The sequence below is a fragment of the Diadema antillarum genome, unplaced genomic scaffold, assembly GCF_040938485.1.
Source record: "Diadema antillarum isolate AM-2024a unplaced genomic scaffold, OU_Dant_1.0 seq00001813_RagTag, whole genome shotgun sequence".
Classification (NCBI taxonomy): domain Eukaryota; kingdom Metazoa; phylum Echinodermata; class Echinoidea; order Diadematoida; family Diadematidae; genus Diadema; species Diadema antillarum.
The window spans coordinates 455,047-477,461 of record NW_027272488.1 but is presented as its reverse complement, the minus strand read 5'-3'; the positions used below and the strand labels follow the sequence as shown (position 1 = coordinate 477,461).

At 38.1% G+C, this 22,415-nt stretch overlaps 1 protein-coding gene across 1 annotated transcript in view; it reads left to right on the top strand.

The window, feature by feature from the left end:
- Positions 1–22,415, top strand: part of LOC139712502 (cGMP-specific 3',5'-cyclic phosphodiesterase-like) — a 70,599-nt gene that overhangs the window by 11,654 nt on the left and 36,530 nt on the right. Inside the window, exons 3-7 of the mRNA XM_071624318.1 lie at positions 2,124–2,267; positions 7,348–7,494; positions 9,922–10,029; positions 19,207–19,316; positions 21,644–21,731. Coding sequence (XP_071480419.1) covers positions 2,124–2,267; positions 7,348–7,494; positions 9,922–10,029; positions 19,207–19,316; positions 21,644–21,731 — 597 coding nt within the window. The remainder of the gene's footprint in view (positions 1–2,123; positions 2,268–7,347; positions 7,495–9,921; positions 10,030–19,206; positions 19,317–21,643; positions 21,732–22,415) is intronic.

Here is a 22,415-nt window from a genome sequence, read left to right as displayed (position 1 = left end):
CACGAACGTACAGAAATTGAACATCTAGTGCTGTTGTCATTGCACTCAGAATAATGTGTTTTTGTTTTTTTCAGGTCACCACCCAAATATTGAAATTTTTACAGTGAGAACAGAAATACCCTGATTTTTCACTCAATTTAGGCTGTGCTCCAAATTGCACAATTTTGCTGATTTTTTTTTTGTTTTTTGTTTTAGATTGTGCAGTGAGAACGGTGACTGTAAAAAATTTCGAGATTTTATATCTCACACTGCACTGCGCATGTTGGTCCTTGCTCTTTTTACCATGTTGTGGCGCGCTGAGGTATATTGAATTGGCCTTGAAACATAGATTAGTAAGCATGCCATTTATAACATGAGTGGGTCAGTTTTTTGCAAATAATTGCAACCCCAAAAGGTTTTTTTTATACCCCCGCCAAACGAAGTTTGAAGGGGGTATATAGGAATCAGCGGACGGTCGGGCGGTCGGGCGGGCTGTCGGTCCGTTGCAAATCTTGCGTCGCGAACTACTTCCTCAGTTTTCAACCGATTCCCATAAAACTTGGCACAGATGTGTGCCTTGGGTTGTAGATGTGCAAGACGTATTTTTTGACAGTACCCAAAAGTACGTTGCCATGGTAACGGCATATTATGGGCAAAAATGGGTACAAATCTTGCGTCGCGAACTCCTCCCACAGTTTTTGATCAATTTTTATGAAATTAGGTACAGATGTTCATCTGAATATGTTAATGTGCAAGACACATATTTCCGCAGTGGCAAAAAGTGCGTTGCCATGGTAACGGCATGTTATTGGTAAAATATAGGGCAAAATGCTTAATGGCAAAACTGCTTCATCAGTGTTCTTCCAATTCTCATGGAATTCATATTGAATGTTTGTCTTAGGATATAGGTCAGCATGACACATTTCTTGACAGTGACAAAAAGTATGTTGCCATGGTAACAGCTCACATATTATGAGCCAAAATGATGGAAAATTTTGTGTTGCAAACTACTTCCTCAATTTTTGCCCAATTTCCATGAAACTTGGTACAGATGTGTGCCTTTGGTTGTAGATGTGCAAGACGCATTTTTTGACAGTACCCAAAGGTACGTTGCCATGATAACGGCATATTAATGGCAGAAGATCAAGGAAGGATCTTGCGGATTTAACTACTTCCTCAGTTTTTTGACCAAAGCTTATGAAATGTTGTTTTGACCAAAGCTTATGAAATGTTGTTTGGCGGGGGTATAACCAGTCGCTGTAGCGACATTTCTAGTTTCTATATTGAGAATGGTGAATCAAAAAGATGCGACCCTGAGTGCAACCCAAATTTAAAAGTTTGCAATAAGAATGGCACTTCTAGGATTTCTGATGGACTCATACTCTCTCTTTTATATGTTCATTCTTTTTTCTCTATCGCTGTGTGTGTCTCTTGTTTTTAACTAATTTGTTTCCTTCCCTCAACTGGTGGTGGAGCCATATTTTGGGTTTCTTTTTTTTTTCTGCGTGTTCAAAATAGTGAAAAAAAAAGACATTTAACTGCCAAATCACTATTAGTGGATTTACATAGTGGTCTTTGGAAAAGCATAGGCCTTTATGTTTGCACAAATTTGAGCAAGGCATAATATATTTGATGTATACCTTTTGTGTAGCAAAGGAATTTGATTTAATTGTTTGTCAATTCTTGGCGATCGAATACAACATGGGACGAGATCTTTATAATTACTGTTTTATTATCATTATTCTTATTTATATTGTTATCAATTTTATCATTATCATTATTCTTACTGTTATTTTTCTTATCTTATCATAGCTATTATCTTCATCATCACCATCATCTTTGTTATTATCGTCAACTATTGACAAATGTACTATGATATAGAAAGTGATACTATGGGTTGTGCATTCTCTCATTGTTATGAATGCTCAAGGTGCTTTGATTTATACTGTATAGAAGCCAGGTGATGTTGACATGTCAAATCAAATCATGTTATGGTGAATGTCTATTGATAGGGCACATGCCTACACCTCCCTCCTGATAAACATTTACACATATCAGTCGGGAAGACAGTTGGTGCTATGCTTTGCTACCAGGATCCAATCTGCCAAAGGCGCATGAATGCTCTGTCTGCTCCTTCCCAACAGGCCTTTGCCATCTTCTGTGGCCTGGGGATCCACAACACACAGATGTACGAGAACGCCATGCGGCTGATGGCCAAACAGCAGGTTGCGCTGGATGTCCTCTCGTACCATGCCACCGCACAGCCTGAAGAAGTCACGAAGCTCAAGGTTGGTTTTTGATTCATCACTTTCTCTATCATCCTTGATGACATGCGATATGAATAATGGCAATCATATTCAATACAGGGCAAGGTCTTATTACATGCCTTTCTAATGTGCAAGAAGACACTTAAGCCAAGTGTAGGAAAGAGTATGATATAGGTAGGGCATAATTATTGGCTTTGCAGCTGTTTAGTTATGAAATACAGCTTTCTCCTTTGCATCGGTGCTGATCATAGCTCAGAAACCCAAGATTGAAGGATGCATGCATGAGGCTAATAGGGGAGAAGATGATTGCCTTCAATAAGTGTTCAGATGAGAAACAGATATTTAACTCTGAAAGGCTTTTGAATCACCATTGAAGGAAGCATGATATTGTCAGTGACCCAAGACAGATGAAATCAAGTGGTATGACTTTCTCTCTATTGACATTTCATTGCATACAGGGTTAATGATAATGATAATACCAGTACTGCTACTGCTACTACTACTACTACTACTACTACTACTGATAATAAAATGATAATAATAATAATAATAATGATAACAATGATAATGATAATAAGATTATGATAATAATAATAATAATAATCATCATCATCATCATAATAATAATAATAATAATAATGATAATAATAATAATAATAATAATGATAATAAAATAATAATAATAATAAATATCAGATTAGTATCAAGACATGTCAGGTTGAGTTATTTAGTATTTCATCATTCTTTGTTCAATTTTTGTTCCTGCATTCCTGTGTCTATACTAAAATGTACCAAACATCTACCACTCATCTTTTATGAGCAGGGATTGCGAAAAGTAATCATAATCCTAAAGATGTATCTTCCTTAAAGAGTAGCAGGTCATTATGCAGTGAGACATGAATCAATTTTCTTCCTGTCTGAAGAGCAGCTCCTGTTAGGCACGTACCTCAAATATTTTAAAGTGGCGGCATCAAACGTGAGTTCAAAGGAAATAAGGTTGTTGCTGGTGACTCAATCTCTTGAACCTCCTTGGTGTGACGTAGGCAATACACTCTGATCTGCAAGTGTACATGTATTTGAATCACTCAACTTTATACTCTTTCCTGGTTAATAATCACACTTCTCTTTATAAAACATAATCACTTTCACTGACATTTATTGAAATGAAGCAAAAAGATATATATATATATGTAAATATCATTGTTTTTTTTTAAACTTTAGAATATGAATTTTTTTTTGAAGAAACGGAGAAGTAAAATACTACAATATCAAGGAAACATACCATCTATACAAATGCAGATCCATCTTCTAGTTTTCTACATCTTTTCTGCAAATGAGGAAAAACTATGATAGGGGTGACAGTTGCTTGTCTGTTTGTGCTGATCAATAACAAGACCCCATCTGTGACACAAGATCCCCTGTGTGCCCAAAGTTTGGGGGAAACTGATTGACACATATTGATCCAAAGTTGTCACTTGGCTGGCATTTTGGGAGACTGCATGACACTCATAAATTTTTGCCCCCAAACCCAGAGTAGGGAATTTCATGCTATTGATTCAACTCTGGTTTCGAAAGAATATACCCAGTATTGCTTTTCAGGCTCCATCTTCACTTTCAGGGATGCAATTCAAATGGAATGTTCACTTAGGGTAATTTCACATCACAAATCCTGCTATTCAGTTTTGCAAAACTTGTTTTCTTTTGGTATTTGCAAAAAAGAAAAAGAAAGAAAAAGCACAAGCACTCAACATGAAGACTGCAAGTTTCAGAAGAGGATTTAAAGTCCATCAAAAAAAGAAAGAAAGACAAAGAAAGTTATGTTGCAAGAATAAAGCTGTGGCACCTGAGTCTATAGGCACCTTCAACAAACGTATGAAATATAAAACCAAGAAACCTTGGAATGTTCTTATTTTTGACCTCTAACCATGAGCAAAATACTGTAACCCTTTTTTAGGATATCAGTGATATTCATGATTCTCGAGTGCATTCTCGTATGACATGTTTGTGTGGAAGAGTACTGTTTTGGTGATGCAAGTGTGTTGAGTTAGTGCCCAGATCCACTGAAAATTACTCCCAAGAGAAGGCTCCTCCACCCAAACAGAGCAATAACTCTCAATTAATCTTCCGAGGCACTAAATCTGTCGTATCGCATGTATGAGATAGATTGCATTTTGTGAATAGGCAGCTGAAAGAGGTGTGATGAAAATGGACATGCATGCACCCTTCTCAACCAATTTGAACAGGAAAGCTTACGATATATTTGCCTATTGCATTATTTGTTCAGCACATCTACCCACTCAGACAAACAATGGAAAAAAACAAGGATATTGGGTGTAGAATGTGTGTCCCTTGTTACAACAAATTTCTTGTTGTCAGATTGTCCATTTTCATACAAGTCTTGTTTTTCCCTTTCGTATTATTCAATATTGCCTTCCGTTTTATAATTAGAAAGATACTTTGTACAATGTACATCTTGCCAAGTGAGTGCAGTTGATAGTCAGTAGGATTTAAAAACAAATACTACCATGTTGGAAACATTGTGTTAAGCGCATCACAAATGTAATGTATTATTATTATTATGTAACACCAACATTACCCTTTTGTTCTTTTGTCCTTGGAAAAAATGCTCCAAGAATCTTATCAAGATACTCTGATGTAAGGTGATATCTATCAGTGTACATTATCTCAGCATGTTTCGGTAATTGTATGCTGTTTCTCTGGGCTTGATGATTTGCTGCTCGCATAAATTGGCACAATCACTTGTAAGTTTCCCTGGTTTTCTTACTGTTCTCTTAAAATATGGTGTCACATTACCAAATATTTACAAACATTTTGAAAACAAAATTCGTGACAGGTTCTTTCTGTTTCACATGAACAGAAAAGAAGAAGTGTGTTTATTTTGATAGGCTCCTTGTAAGAATTTTGAAACTATGTATTTTACCTATAGTTTACAGAGCTAAGTATATGCCAAATTTCACAGAACTGATACAATTCAGATAAATTTGAGGTTAAAAAAATGTGTACAGATGCTTACCAGATGTAATGTGCAAGATCCAAAGGAATACAGTAGTATTCTCAGATCTTCTTTCATACAGCTTTCATACATGTATCTAGCATGTTGCTGGTGCAGATATCCTTTGGTTGTTTTGGAAACTTACCAACCTCAGTCCCAGTCAATTTCCCCCCCCCCCCCCCTCCTTGTGTAATTTTTATGGAACCCTAACCCACTGCGGTTGGCTCTGCCAAATTAATCCAGAGGAATTGAATTCAATTGTGGAATCAATCATTTCCTGGGGGTGCATAGCTCCTGAGCCCTGGCTGCATTAGGACAACTATCTATGTGCCTGATCGGGTTTGCCTCTGGTATATCCTTATTAAGCCCCAGTCCATGTACATTGTCTATGAGTACTGACCTTTTCTCTGTTATTGACAAAGCAATATTCCCTGTGGGACCCCCCCCCCCCCCTCCTGGATTAAGATTTCTTTTGCCACAGAGGACACAGAGGAGGAGCGATAGCTGGAGATGAAGAATGACAATTTGCGGGAAAGAGTAGGAAAAAAAAAAAACCTCCCCAGAAAAGCGCAAAGCCTAGAGATAACCATGGTGCTATATTTCCGGCAGAGCATAGCTAGCTCCATGCAAGATGGGAGGAACAAGCCACGGCTAGATTGACTGTATGTCTTGTCAGTTCAGAGTATTGGCACTGACAGTGAGAGATCCTGTTGATTAATCCCCTCTTATTTGACAGACGTGCATGGCCACCGCATGCACAAACACGCCTGCTCTTCAGCGGCCGCAGACACAAACTGCACGCAAGGGAATTTTTGCGGTTTTTTTGAGCCATGTATCACCAGGGGTCCTAGATGTCTCACAGATGTAGTTTGGAGTCTGAAAGGAAGAGGCAGAGAGAAATCTGTTTGGAATGTCAGTGTGATGTGACTAAGAAGAGATTGTATTCTTCTCGTATATTGATAGATGTTTCATGTTATGTTGTATTCTCTCTGTTCTTTAAGATGTTGCACACAGTTATTGTTATAAAACATGGAATTTATCTGAACATGACCACTGCTACATAAGCCTCATTCCTTTCAAAAGAAGAAGGACAAAAGAGATAGTATGACATACTGTATTATATTATGTTTTCTTCTGGAGTAGTCATTGTGCTTATTTCTGATATATTGTGATGAAATGGCTCTGTGTATTAAACTATAATCCTGCTTTGGAAATAGGACATGATGTTCTTTCTATTTTCTGGGGGAATAGAAGATATCTGTTGTAATAACATTGCCCTTTTTATTAAGACTTAAAGCTGTCTTTGCAAATGTTCTTTTGCCCCTTCTTATAAAGTCAGATGACTCTTCTGATTTTTGAACAAATCTTTTGACTTGGATTACATGATTTATATCAAACCATATCCTGTATGTTTGCTCTAAGTATGATAAAGATGGTTAATCTGATATTCACAACTGTAAAAAACAAAACAAAACTAACCCCCAAAATTAGGTAAATTTGCCAGGCTTTCCTATTCCAGCCTTAGATGTGTTAATATCCTACCTGTTGATAGAAGGTAAATGTTGGGAGAGGGATTTATTATTGAATGATATAAATATTCTAAATTAATTCTCCACCATTTTAGAGGTCACCAGGTACAAATGAAAAGTTGAATTACGTATTCAAACATTTGTCATTAAGTTTGATGCATCAGGGCAGTGCATGTGGAATGGCACTGTCTGTACCCATGGAGTGTAAACTTGGGAAAGAGGAGGACACACCTGCTCTTCCATTGTATTTCTAGTTTTATTTCGTGCATGATTGGAGAACAACTACACTTTGCTCTACCTGCATTTACTGAGCGAGTTTTCTTGGGTTAATGCAGTGTGCAGTTAACCAAAAGCCATAATTGTCATAAGCATGTAAATGTGCTAACATCAAACTGCGGATTCGTGGGGAAACTTCATGAACTTAGACTTATATTACATCATGTACGAGGCAGTCAAGGCGAAGATGTACCATGCATCATTAAATCTTCAGTTTTCATCTCGAGTGGGGACTGCTTAAAAGGTGTTGATAGCTGATGCAAACGGGTTTGCTTTTCCACAGAAATTGCGAGTGCCGTCGGCAAGGAATCTGAAGCTTTACGAGTTCAGCTTCAACGATTTTGACCTGTCTGAGGACCAGACAGTCCAGGCCACGCTGAGGATGTTCATCGAGTGTGACCTCATTGAGCGGTTCCACATCCCATATGAGGTGAGAGTCCTTACTCAACAGATGAACACACACAACGTGCCGCCATCAATAGCTCCTCCCAGTTTTATAAGCGTAGACACCTCATTAGCACGTTATCAGATACTTCACAAATGCGAAGCCTGACAGCCATTCACATGGACACAGTTTGCACGTGCACACCATACACACACACACACACACACACACAGGGATTTTGCACGATGATGTGATGAGTGATTTCATATCATACATTTTTTCATATACGAGTAGTGAAGCCATCTGTGAATTCTATGTGTGATCATTTATGTACCAGTCTTAAACCCCTTGGAAATATATTCAATACATTTTGTATAATACACGTTGTAGTTCTCATTCTTCCTTTTTCACTTTTCTGTGCATAGCAAAATGTAAGGAAATTTATAGTGCTTAGATTTGTCTGTATTTGCTACAATCATGTGAATTTTGTAACATGCATAGGTATTGCTCAGCTTCAGACTTTTAGACCTTTGAATTTCTATATACTCCACTATCAAATGCACAAATTAAATTTCTGGAAGAAAGTTAGCCTGTTACGGTGCTGAGGAAAATTTTTCTTTCAAAGAAGTCACTTATTACTTTAGATGCACTTAAGTAGAAAACCATTTCTCATTGATGTAGGTTAATGACAGCATATAGGAGACCTAGTTAAGACAATTTATTTGTTAAACAACCACTCAAGCCCGTAAGTACTTCATCAACATTGTTTTCAAATGTAATTACAGCACACATTTACTATAAGAGGCACTTGTTTCATCAAATTACAGTAGTTGCATGTTTTCATTAACTAAGTGAACACTGTAGATGTCAGGATGTGGAGTCATTCATCATTTAATACCCATGCAGGGTATACCCCACAATAATACTGAATTTACAAAAAAAGACCAAAAACAAAAACAAAAATAGGTGCTGTCCAGACTTCCATGCTGTATTCTTGAGTATTCGATGGCAATGAATAAATTATGGATAGTGTATTTCATAAATAATCTTTAAAAAAATATATATATTTTATTGTCAGGTATTGTATTATTTTGCCATTTAGTATTGTTTTTTTAACTAGATTTTTTTAAATGCCCAGTAATTCAGTTGACATGACATACAAAGAATGTGTGTGTGTATGTGCCGGCAGGCTTTCAAGTGGCCCTACTTTTCCTACTTTTTCCTACTTTTTTACTGCTGTCCCTACTTTTCCTACTTTTTTGCTCAAAATCCTGCTTTTTCCTACTTTTTCCTACTTTTTTGGTGAAAAACCCCGCAAAAAAAAATGTGCAAGGCTACTTGAATAATTTATATTCAGAAATGATGAGTAGACTCTAGTTGCAGATTCTTACTGGTGGGGAGAGCCTCTTCAGCATGAAAGAGGGATATCACACACCAATCAACCACAAGACTGCTGCCAGCCTCAGCTTTTGCTCCTGTGCAGATGTGATTGATCCCACTGATATTGCAGCCTAGGACTTGGAGCAGTGCTCAACCAGCTCTGATCATCGCTCAAAATTACCAGGCTCTCCCAGGAGCAAAAGTGAGGCTGAGGCAGCAGGGTTGTGATCCATGAGTACAAATTAAGATTTACATGTAACATCAAGAATTCTGGTGAGTATCGACGAAAACTACGCCAAAAAGCCTGTACATGTCCTGACTTATTCCTACTTTTTTTTCTTTAATGCCCTACTTTTTCCCCTCTCATGTCCTACTTTTTCTACTTTTTTAGAGATTTTGTTCCTACTTTATTCCTACTTTTTTACGTTATCCCGCTTGAAAGCCTGTGTGCGTGACTGTGTGCTACTCTTCATATAGCACACACACACATTCTTCACACTAACATTTTAGCCAGGCTGTTTCTTCTCTATCTGATCTCATTCTGACTACTGTCAAAACAGAAATGTTCACATGCATTTTAATTTTGCAATTTTGCGAGAACCAAAATTCACAAAATTTAAAAGTACACCAAAGTTCTTGTCCACATTATGCATTGGATGCTAGTAGTAATTTGCAAAACTTTCATGGCAAGAAATTGGCCTTCAGCTCCATTTCCCCAAAAGTTCATGCCGCAAATATTTCTTGCTTTACAGTATATTTTGAGGTTTAACATGAATCACACTAGATTTCATTCCATGTGTGACACGTGCGCTGGCAACCACAAAGGATTTCTGTAAAAGCTGTTATTTTCATGAGAGTATAACTTTCTTGAATATCATGAATCACTGTTGGGCCATAAATTAAACAACACGCTAAAATATTGCAAGCGGACAGGCATTAGTGCTCTCATGATATCCTCGGTGTCAAATCATGAAAGCAACATCTTACAATAATTTGTGTGACTGTAGTATTTTCAAAAATACCTGTGCACAAACCCCCCCCCCAGCTTTTACAGTTAAGTGATTTAATTTCCATGTCTTTTCCTCCATACAGGTACTCTGCAGGTGGACTCTGAGTGTCCGCAAGAACTACAGACCAGTGATCTATCACAATTGGCGACATGCGTTCAATGTGGCTCAGACTATGTTTTCTATCATCATGGTGAGTCTATGTCAACCCTGCTTGCTTTATACACCTTACCATCCAGTAATCTAATGCACTGTAGCTTTAGGATTTGTGTATCAAATGTCATAGGTCAATGTTCAGAGGTTTTTTTTTTTTTTTTATTGCAGTTCTTATTCACTGATGAATGGGTTAATATTTGAAGTTGACAAAATATGCAGGTATAACATTCAGCTCATATTGAGGAAGCTGAAATGCAAAAGAACAGGCAGATGCACATGAATTTGAATTGTGATGTCAGACTATGAGTCTTTTGTGATACAGTTAAACTCGCACAAGTTGATCTTCTCGGGACTGAGCAAAACACACCGACTTAGGCGATTTTCGACTTGTGCGTTAGTCGAAAAAAATTGACTTACAGTTTCACCACACGTACATATGTATAATGTACATGTATGTTGTCTACTCTGGAACCGAGAGCTGGAGCGGTGTGCCACAGCACGGGTCACCTGGCAGGGCCGCGGCTAACTTTGCATGGACAGTGCATTAGTATTGGCACAGGTCCGATTACTTTACACCCTTGTTAAACCTTGGGGAAGTGAATATGAACGATATTTGAGCAGTGATTGATTCCAGTTTACCATACCGTGGCTTGAAATGCGTGTAGAGGTTTAATTCTGATTTACCTGTGCCCGTAACTTTCCCCCTACTTTCCGCTTTGAAAACTCAGCAGCTTCATCCATACCCAGGGCTCGTACGCATCAGGGAATTTCTTGAAAGTCAGGGAATTTAAAAATACTTTTTCCAGAAGCAAAAAGTCAGGGAAAGTCAGGGAATCCATCTATTTCTTCTGGAAAGTCAGGGAAAATCATTTTTTCAAGGTGTTTGTTAAAATGGTATTTGATTTCTCTTATCAACAAAGGAAAAATAGTTTGTCAGATTTGTGGTTTCGCGTATTAAGACTGTTTTTGTAATAGACTCCACGCAGATATTGTGTCTATTGCATCCTTCATGTGCGGTGCACGTGTACTTGTGTGTATGGCTATCGACTTGCAGTGGTGTAAGGTGCCTCGGTGACTTTGTGTACACATACATGTACTATAGGTGTGACACGAGCGCTGCTGGTGATGTGATTGGCATTAATTGCGTGCATGATCGAAGTGTCAGTCATCTAATAACCCGAATGTATGATTACTTTTAGATCGAGATAGTGCTTTGATTTTGATATAAAATTTGAATTGAAGCATTTTACCACAGAATATAGACAACACAATCATTTCAATGTAAATAATTTTGCATCATATGCCACTCATGTGTTCTTAAGAACCTCTCAAAAAATCGTGTCTACTTAGCTTACTCAACGGAAGATATCGCAACCTCGTGGTTGCTTATTTCCAAAGGCGCAATTATCGCAAGTCCGCATTTAGGCTGCGCATGCGAGCTCTCTCTTGCGCTACTTTGCTGCTGTGCGACCGGCCTATCTCATGGTTGTTTTCCGCAAGTCTGTCTTTTTCGCGAGATACGCGTGCAAGATATTAGGTCAGACCAGAGCGCAACGAAAAAAAAAAACAAACATAGCACATTCAAAAACTTTTCATGTAGCAACACTTGTGACCAAAAATGGACAATTGAAATGCGTGTGCAACTCATCATTATATACTTTCCAATTTTAGTTCCGACTTCCAGTTCTTTTGCTGGTTAGCTGAGTGTGGATGATTAAAGCCGAAATAATTAATGAAATCATCGCGATCCCGCTGGGTGACAGATCGTAAAAGTAGTTGAATAATGCATGTTAACCTGCTTAATCGGTGTTCAGAAAAAGAAACAAACGCATTTATTAGTTTTAGTAGAACTGGATTTGTTCATATTATCATTAAGCAAATGATGATTTAAATATGAGTGTGTATGATTAAAGCCGAAATAATTAATGAAATCATCGCGATCCCGCCGGGTGACAGTAGCGTAAAAAGAGTTGAATAATGCATGTTGAACCTACTTAATCGGTGTTCAGAAAAAGAAACAAAAGCATTTATTAGTTTTAGTAGAACTGGATTTGTTCATTATCATTTAGCAAATGATGATTTGAATATGAGTGTGTATGATTACAGCCGAAATAATTAATGAAATCATCACGATCCCGCCGGGTGACAGTAGCGTACTGTAAACGTCAATATTTTCGCGCGATTAATTTTTCGCGCTGAGCGGCTCGAAAACGTATTCGCGGGTTCTTAAATTTGCGCTCCGCAGCAGGTTACTTTACTGTAGTACACATTCACTGCTTTCATCCAAAGCCTCTGCTACATAGCTTGCTATGCCAGCGTACGACAAGCGACGTAGCGAGCGGCTCGACTGCGAGTACAAGCACTCAAATATGTAGTACAGCTGTGACTCTAGTACCGTAGTCACGGGGGACTGTAGCATCGATGCGTGCGGTGCACACATGCCTGCTACAGTACACAGCAATCTAGGGTATCGTCTCTTCGCACAGTATGGTAGGTGTTCAACCCACCGACCGGGTCCATAACGACCGACCGCGCATTATAATGGCATTGCGCATACAGAAAGAAAATGTACGCATGGGACTATGCGCAACGGTGTTCGATTCTTCACTGGGCTACGCTACCGAGTAAAATGTGGCGAAAACAACTAAGTATTCCCTCTAAATTACCGAAATTTAGCAAAATCGAATAAGGTTTATCGTGTAACTACATATAACTAGGCCTACCTTTGCTGACTCGTTGTTAGATGTAGAGTATCCTTCCGTAATAAATTTGACGATTTTGACCGCAAAATTGTCACCGCCGCTTGTACGATCGTGCACACACGTTGCACATGTATACACATGACATAAACATTTTGTCGCCCGCGCGCTACGACCGTACGAGTTGATGCAGAAACGAGAAATGAATGTGAAAAAACAAACCGACTCATCTAATTTATTTCAATTACGATGAAAAGTTTCCTAATGAAAATCAAGTCAAATTCATCAAACAGTCCTTCAAAAGTAATATCGAAGGATTCAAAATATATTCAAATATTATTGGGGGAAAAATGACGGCTAGAAAAAAAACAGCGGCCTGTCGAAAAAACGCATTTAAGTGCCCTTTATACGTATTATCAGGGTGGTCGGCTGAAATGAGCAGGGCAACTGAGTGTGGAAAAAATGACACCCCACGCGTTCGAAGCCGCCATCTAAGAGCGCGTACCTCAGATTGCATTTTCAGTGCGCGCTTGTGAATCCGGAGTATTTTCTCCACACGTGAGTAAAATTTCAGGCAAATTGTGAGATTTTTCACGTTTCTATTGATAGAAAAACGTTAGGTGTCCGGTATTATGAACACCCAACCATACTAGTAGCGTAAACATGCCTGTACATTGTACTACGTAGCAGTATCATCGATGAAGCACACACAATTCACCCCGTTCAAAATGTGCGTAGAAAATTGTGAAGATATATTCGCGCGTTTTTGAATTCGCGCTAGCCGAGCGTAGCGCGAAATCCGCGAAAATTAATGTACCGCGAAAATTTCCACGTTTACAGTATAAGAATAGTTGAATAATGCATGTTGAACCTCACTTAATCGTTGTTAAGAAAAAGAAACAAACACATTCATTAGTTTTAGTAGAACTGGATTTGTTCATTATCATTTAGCAAATGATAATTTAAATATATGAGTGTGTATGTTTAAAGCAGAAATAACTAGTGAAATCATCGCGAATACCTTACTGCGAGTGGGGCAAGCATGGAGCAAGTGAGAAAAGTGATCCTTCAGCGAGGCTGCGTGAGAAAACAAAAGACCCAAAATATTTGTGCGAATTTGCAACATTTAGACGGGTAGGGAATGGTTGCATAATCTCTCAACTTTCCCACATCACATTCCATCCAAAGTTAGCAAGAGTCAAAAGAGGAGAGGGGGGAAAGATAGGGAGAGAAGCGTCATGAAGTATGGGTCTTATGTAAACAAAAACTGGCGTCTCGTGAATTTGACAGTGATTTATTACACAATAAAATCTTATTCGACTTAGGCACAGTAAATTCAATGGTTTTTCCGTGAAAGTGTTCTTGGAATTTCATCGACTTAGGCGAGTATTCGACTTACAAAATTCGACTTGTGAGTGAATTAATACACGTAAGTCAATGGGGAAAAATCGGGACTTTTTAAAATCATCGACTTGCGCAATTATTCGACATATGCAACGTCGACTTAGGCGAGTTTAACTGTACTTGCTGTGGGACATCTCGGATATCAGGAAATGCAGAAGGCATGTGATGGAGATTTCTATACGAAATATACCAGGTGCACCAGAGCAATTTAAATAGAGAGTTGTATCTTATCAGCATTTGATCCTCAGATTATATTATGTAAGAGGGTGTGAAAGTGAATCTTTAATATATAAGAAGCTCCAATGACATCACTAACCCATGAAGCAAAAACTGCTGTATGCGGGCAAGCACGTAAAGCATTACGTCCCACTTCCCATTGTGTGCGATTTATCAGGCCAGCCAGGCAGGCGGGTGCGCGGTATGAGTATTGCTAGCTACCTAGATAGTGCAATCGCTTACCCTAGATCTTGTGAGAAGCCTGGAAACTGTGAAGCAGATGTGCCAGATATCGACTTGTCATCGGTATTTTGAAAGTTTAAAGTATATAAATGGTGAAGCATTGTGTGTTGCTCATGGCTGCACAAATAGATGGTGAGTGTGTGTTAGTGGCAAGAAAGTCAGATTTTTATACCAGGTTGCAACAGATAATTCCCAGGGAAGTGAGCAGCAGTGCCTATCAATGTTCTTTTGTATCCATGTAGATATCTTGAATTGCACCAAAATCACAAGAAATGTTAATAGCTTTAAATATTTCCTACCATTCATATAAATTTGTAACAAATCGGTTTATAGGGAGTATTGACTCCGACGTCAACGTCTATTTTGTCGCCCATAAAACGTCATTCTTTGCAAGCGATTGCAGCGTATGCTGCCTGCACAATCGGAATCTGAAGTCTGCTAACATATCATGCAACATACCTTTCAAGTAACTGGGAGCAAACCAGAAATCAATGTACTAATGGTTTTGGCACGTTGGGTGAAATTTGTTGAGAAATACAGTTCCTGGAGGGTATAGTGCACATGGACACACACAGAGTACTGACAGACAAAGGGAGACACAAACATACACACACACACACTCACACATATCTCTCAGCAGACTTCTTTTAACTTGTCCTAATCATTGTACATGTACATTGATTTATAGTTTTGCATTATATCAGATGGATGTAACTTCAGTGTAAGATTGTGTAGGCAGTGATCAGTTGCAAAAGCGAGTTGTTCTGAGCTACAACATGAAAGTCAATGACCATATCAATGTTTCCTGACTACTGATTTGGTTCAAAGTTACGTGATTGGAAATAAGCCACTAAGTGTTTCCTGTGATTTTGGTGTGATTGGTTAAATATGATTTAAGATATCTACGTGGATACAAAACTACATTGTGGGCCATCAGTTGACAAAGTTACGACTCAGAATATCAGTGATCCAAATGATGAAGAAAAACAAACACGGGGTGTTTATAAGGTAATTGTCCTCAGACCTGTATAGATCTATCTAGATATGTGACCCGCTGCAACAAAAGGATCCTAAAGTCGCTGACGGGCGAGCCAAGCATGGCCCAGAAAAATGCTGTTTTCAGGCCCTTCCTTTGATCATTTAGCTTCGAAATTTCGGCAGATGATAGAAGATAAATTAGACTACAAAATGATGTAAAAACAGAAATCCGAACGTTTTGACAAATTTTGGTGATCTGACTTAAAACTCGATTTTCTCGGCTCACCCGTCAGCGACTTTAGGATCCTTTTGTTGTAGCGGGTCACATATACATCCAAATGAAAAGGAAATACAAACAAAGTCATGGCGCGCATCCTCAGCTCAGACTAGTGCCAACTAACACGGCGTTTGAAATTCTCTATTGACTCGCTGCATCAAGACTCAGAACTAAAAGCACACCAAAAATGTCGAGAATATCGTGCAGATCGCAACAGATATACACAGGAGTGGGACTGCAGTGTCATAGTAATTTGTACGTGTGACAGTGCACACATATCGTGTCTGCAGCGTCGTGTAGTGTTTTTTGGTTTTGCCACTCAGGCGGGTGAGTGTCAATGATGTGTGACGTCACAGAACCTCGTCTGTAGAATCAATACGCACAGACTGCCGAATGCAGCAATAGTACAATTAATTTTGTGCATTTCGAATAAGTTGAAAATGTCATGACATGTTTCAACTTTTGGTCAGTGCACAGGTGACTTGAGAGGCAGGCAGCAATTTCCAACTCAAGGGCACAACTCACATATAAATCCCCAGGGATGAGAAGTGACAAAAGCTTTTGATCTTTCCGTCCCATGAAAAAAACATATGACATCTACCAAAGTCCAAACATGACATAGTAAACCACAGCATTTCATTGTGCAAGTTCAGGTATAGGAGTCTCTTACTGTCCTCGTGCGTTTTTAATGCACACATACTACTAGGTCTGTGCTTCTTGGAAGTCGACACTATCCATTAGTGCCAATATGTTTATGGAGGGGCAGCTTTGACGGATACCGATTCAAATACACTCTACAGATATGGATATTCTTTATTCGTCTTTTTTATTCCAACAAAAAAGATGATTGTCATGCACATGTAAATGAATATACAATGTAAATGTGGGACATGTGGGACAGAATGAATGTGTCAATTTAGAATGACACCATAAATGAGTCGTACCAGGGTGGTGCTTGTCGTGTAGCATTGTACCTGATCTGATATGCCCTGATTAATGGCAGTAATGTAATTGATTTGCAGTTTAATCAGATACAGTTTTTATTAAAAGGGACGTGTGTACTATCAAATATGAATACAATGATCACAGCTCCAGATACAGCTTGGCATGTGATCTGCAATACCTGGGAAATCTGCTACTTCCCTGATTGCGACAGTCCAACTTGACAATATTCATGTAATATGTATATGCACAGGTCCATTAACCCGTTGAGGATGAGTCCCAAGTATACTCGGGCAAGCGTCTATGGGAAATGCGTGTTGTAGCAAAATCAAACTGTCCTCAGCGGGTTAATAAAGACTACTCGTAATTGCTAGGAATTAAATGGGTATATAGTAATAATTCAAATACAATATATGGAAATACTTTTGATATGTACTGATATTAAGCTCCAAAGTCATAGACTTGTGATGAACAATTGATTCAGTGCTGTAAGGAGAATGTTGGAGCTCATGTTTGAAACACAGATTACTGTTCATGAGGCACTGTGATTAGCATTGGAAGAGTAATGATGCATTATGCAAATCACGTCTGAGTTATTTCCTGAGCACTGCATGTGATGACTTTGCCGGCTGCCGGCGTTCTTGGTGTGCAGAAAATGAAGATTTCCTCTTACTGCCGCTCTTTCTTCTTGGTTCGCAGAATGTTCTGCACATGATTTCATTTAAATGCATGAGACGTGGTATACTCTATGAGGTCTTTGAGACATCAAAGCTATGTAATTTTGACGCTGTGTTGTATTGTCCTTGATTTGTTCATTGAGTCATTCACATCGAGGAGAAATAATTTAATGACATTTGATGGGTATTCATCTCCAGTTATCAAAATTCTATGAAAGTATCACATGAGACCAGTTATTAAAATTCTATGAAAGTATCACATGAGACTCACGTCGTGACTGTGGACATTTGGAATGAAATTACATATGATGCACAGGATCTATGGTCTTTGAGGTGTGCAAAAGTAAGAGTTAATTTAGCAAGAGTTAAGGTGAGCCTTCTACTGAAAGGACTGTGATGTCGCTGTGTGAGTATGCATAATGCATTTAGTTTCAAATAGCTTTTTGCAAATGAAACCATTGTAGGTGTTCTCATTTCATATTTTTGTCCAATTTAGGGATAAACAGGGGTTTTTAACTTCTGTTTTTTTTTTTCATTCAAATGTTTGCATTGCTTTTTCAAGTGGTGAAAAAGTGCAAGGAAAAGCCACTAATGGCTAAAAAGCACTGGTAAAAGTAGAACATCCCTTTCTCAAACGTGAAGCGTGTCAAGTGGAATGCACATAGTGGATGATATAGCAATTAATTGATTTTTAAACAGTGAAAGGTATTGATCAGCTGAGTAGGACAACTCGCATCTACTGCTCCCATATTGGTGATGGCATGTTTACAGACTTGGATAGCTTGGATAGGTAGCATCAACATTGTGTAGGCTTACTCATTGAACTTATGTTCCATATCTAGATAAAGGGAACACTGTTGACTGCTGTTTACCTTACTATTAATGAAGCTGCACTGGGCTTGATAGAGTGGTAAGGAGATAAGAAGAATCCCTCCCCCCCCCCCCCCCAAAAAAAAAAAAAAAAAAGAAGAAGAAGAAGAAAAAAAAAAAGAGATCAATTTTTTGAACAAGCGGTTCCACGTTAGTGAATCATGCCATGGCAGTAACATGTCTTTATCCTCCATTTTAAAGGATCTAGGAATAGATGTATTATGAGTCACATGGTTTGGTACATTCTGACAGGGACCAGCACACAAATATTTGGATAGATTCAAGACTCCACACTTTGAGGCAGTCTGTTCTACGTGACATGTAAAGACATGCAGGCTGAGAAGTAGCTGCATTTTGAAGGCAAACAAGCTATCATGTTCAATGAATAATTCTGCATGTGCAAGTAGCAAGTAAAGGTTACTGTGTTATCTTACCAGTCTTGCATGAAAGTGAGGGGAATGTATTGGCGAATCTGTAGACTGCACAGGTTTTGCAATTTGCAATTCCAGCTCTCTGACGTGTTAGCAGTCAGCTCCAAGCCCCAAAACATCTTCGACGCCTCCGTCTTGGCAGTTATTTTTCACAATAACTCAGCATCGTATTGATCTATCCATAAATTATTGATCAATACTTTGTTGTTTGTGTGTTTGTTTCAGACGGCCTCTTAAGTGTATGAATCTTGTCTAAGGAGACAAGCTGTGTCCTGTTTATACAATCAACTGTGTTTGTCCAGCAGCTTTAAAATATATATTCTTTGTTGTAGTAGACAGAAACTTACTACTACAACTTGCTGATACCTATATAAGATGAAAGTTACTCGTTGTGAGTAATGAACAGCAACTGATGGGTTGTTCCACTTGCATTTTTAAATTTGTTTGTTTGTTTGCATGTATGTTTGTATGTTTTAGACGGGGAAGCTGAGATCTGTCATGACAGAGCTGGAAATATTTGCCCTCATCGTTGCCTGCCTCTGTCATGACCTGGATCACCGAGGCACCAACAACACATTCCAAGTCAAGTGAGTCTCCCATTTCACATTCATGAGATGTGCATTCTCACATGTAGACAGAGAAACAGCTGGTTCACATTAATGTGCAGTTTATTTCTATTCCTCACTCTCCTTATCCCCTCCACCCCCCGACAAAAAAGAAAAGGAAAAAATAAAAGCAGATGAGTACAGTTACACACAGTGAAAATAAGTAGTTAAACAAGCAAGTTGCAAAATATTCAACTAAATGAAGATGTAAATGCCGATCAATACCAATTCTCAAGTGTAACAAGAATACAGGAATTGTTCCCAGCTTCTGAAGCCCCTGCAGCACATGTTCATTTGTTCTACAATACAATAATAGCAGCTGCCGGGCCAACAAGAAAGGCGCTTTATGCTGATTGGTATCCCAATATGTATACCTTTTGCCATGGTGGCTGCAATTAGTGTAAGTGGCAGATTGTCGAAAGAAAGAGCATTATAAAACGGAGCCCCCACAATTTATACACTCTCTTATATGACAAGATGAATGCAGCCAATATTTTCTTGAATATGTCAAAGTGTCTTGAAGTGAGTGTTGTTGATAATTGTGCCAATGAATGGAAACAGAAAGTTGTTGAAGTCTTCTATTTGTGCACTGTGCAGTATTATTTTCCTTTTGAAAGTATTTGTATGATATTTCATGCAGAACTATCGAATCCTTTTGTTGCACAATGAACTTAGTCTTCTAACATTTCTATTTATTTCAACCAGAGTGTTTGTGCTTAAAATAAATTTTTACAGAATGCATGATTTTTCAAATACTCTTGCACTTGTTGGCTTAATTGGCATGTTTATGTTGAATTGTAACGGAAGCAGACTGTTTCCATTTATGCATGGAATCGTAAGAAAACTCATCATCTTTCAGATAGAGCATGAAAAAAAGTTCAAAGCAGTTGCCTTGCAAGTACAAGGTGCATCCTATATGTCTCTTGTGTTGCACAATTGTACCAAGGCAGTTCACCTTAAATACGGGACATCTGCAAAATTGACCTTAAACATGCGTGTACACACACTATACCCAATTACACACGTGCAATAATATTAAATTAAAAAACAACTCAAACATTATGCAGTAAATATCATGAATCTGTAGCCTTCTCAATTTATCATGTTTATATTATATTTCAATGTACATGTAAAATTTATGTATTGCTTTTATCATTCTATGTTTTGTCCACACTGATACTCTTTGTTGAATATGAAAATATATGAAAATATATGAAAGGAAATGAAATGAAATATACTAAATACATATTGACAGCATACATATCGAAGTAACAAAAACTGTAAAAAGAAAGATGAATTTGTGCACACACATGCACACACGGATACACACACAGACACACAGTGATCTCAAACGTCGTGAACCCTTTTCTGTCTGTATGAACATTTCAATCATCACAAATTGAGCCATAATGTCCGGGCAATATCCAGCCACCTTGATGAATGGCCCTTTAGATTGGTTCCTGCATCATGACTTTGCCACATGTGTGTATCCCTTTTTATCAAGCTTGTCTGGTTCTGCAAAGCAGAAGTAGAACCTGTCTTCATTGGAAATTGAAGAGAGAAATCTTGAGGAAACGTTGTCCAAAGATATCAGTACACTGAGCTTCTTTTGAATTAAGAAATTTTGTTTCAATATTTCTCTCATTAAAGGGATCGTATAGTTTTGGTTGAGACCTAACTTTAGGTTTCCAACATTTTTGGGTGAAATGATGAGAAACCTATGAAATATAAAAGAGCATGTAATTCCAAGAGGAATTCAACTTTTATTTGATGAAAATTGGTTTTGAAATGGATGAAATATCCAAAACAGCAATCCTAATAAAAGGTGGGACCCACCTTTTATGAGGCTCACTTGGTTTTACTTTGTTTTGGGACATCTCAGCCATTGCAAAACCGATTTTCATCAAATAAACTTTGAATTCCTCTTAGAATGGTATGCTCTGTACCATTTCATAAGTGGTTTCTTGGGATCTTGCAAAAAGTTAAAAGCCCAATCCTCATCTCCACCAATACAATACCATCCCTTTAACATAAGAGTCAAAGTATTCTCAGTATGTGCTTTAAAAAAAAAAAAAAAGATTTATGAGAAAATTAGACATTTAAATTTTAGTGTACCTTTTTCCACATTGTGTGGAGTTTATGTAATGTGATGTAATCTGAACCAGCCTTCAGAATTGATTCTTAGTAGGAATGTCATCAGTATGTGTAATCATATGATATGATATTTTTGCTATGGAAATTTTCCCCATGTTGATGAATTGTCCTTCCTTCTCAGCAAGAGACTTATAATATGCTGCATTCTTTCACAGGACGTCTTCCCCATTGTCCCTGTTGTATGGCACCTCAACCATGGAGCACCATCACTTTGATCACTGCATCATGATCTTGAACAGTGAGGTGAGTTTGGAAAGTTGCCTTGTGTAATGCTATATGTCTGTGTTTTCAAATGTTCTATGATGTGGAGAATGAGAGAAAAAAGTGCTATTGCACATAGACGATATCCTGTTGCTACATGTATCTTGAAGTGTGTGGTTTTTGCTGTGTCTTTTGTAGACTGTTTTATTTTTTGGATTCAGTAAGCATAATCTTTGTTGTATATTGTATATTGTCAAGTGAGTGGCATGAAAAAAATGCCAAGAAATATTCATAATTCCCAGGCTCCTTTTCTCCATCTCAAAATGTTAAGGTATAGTAGCATGCTTGTGACCATCTGAAGAGAATGGCTTTCTTGTCAAATACGTCATTCCATCACCCCTCCCCCTCCCCCTCTTTTGGCAGTATAGTGTTACTGGCCCCTTCAAACCATTTTAAAAGATATCTTTGCAATTGCTGTCACTAATCTGGTGAAAGGAAACTGGCAGATATGTAAAGAACGTGTGTGCTCTGACTGTTTGTTTTTTTGTCTCATGAGAGAACAAACGTTTGAAATGAACTTTGAGTGGACTTCCATAGGAAACAAAAACAAACATTCCACCTGCTGGTAGTACATCAAGAAAAAAAACTATGAAAAGCTAATCACTTTCTCAACAATCTTTCTTTTCTTTTTTGTCCTTTTTTTTTAGTGTATTGCAGTAGTGATAT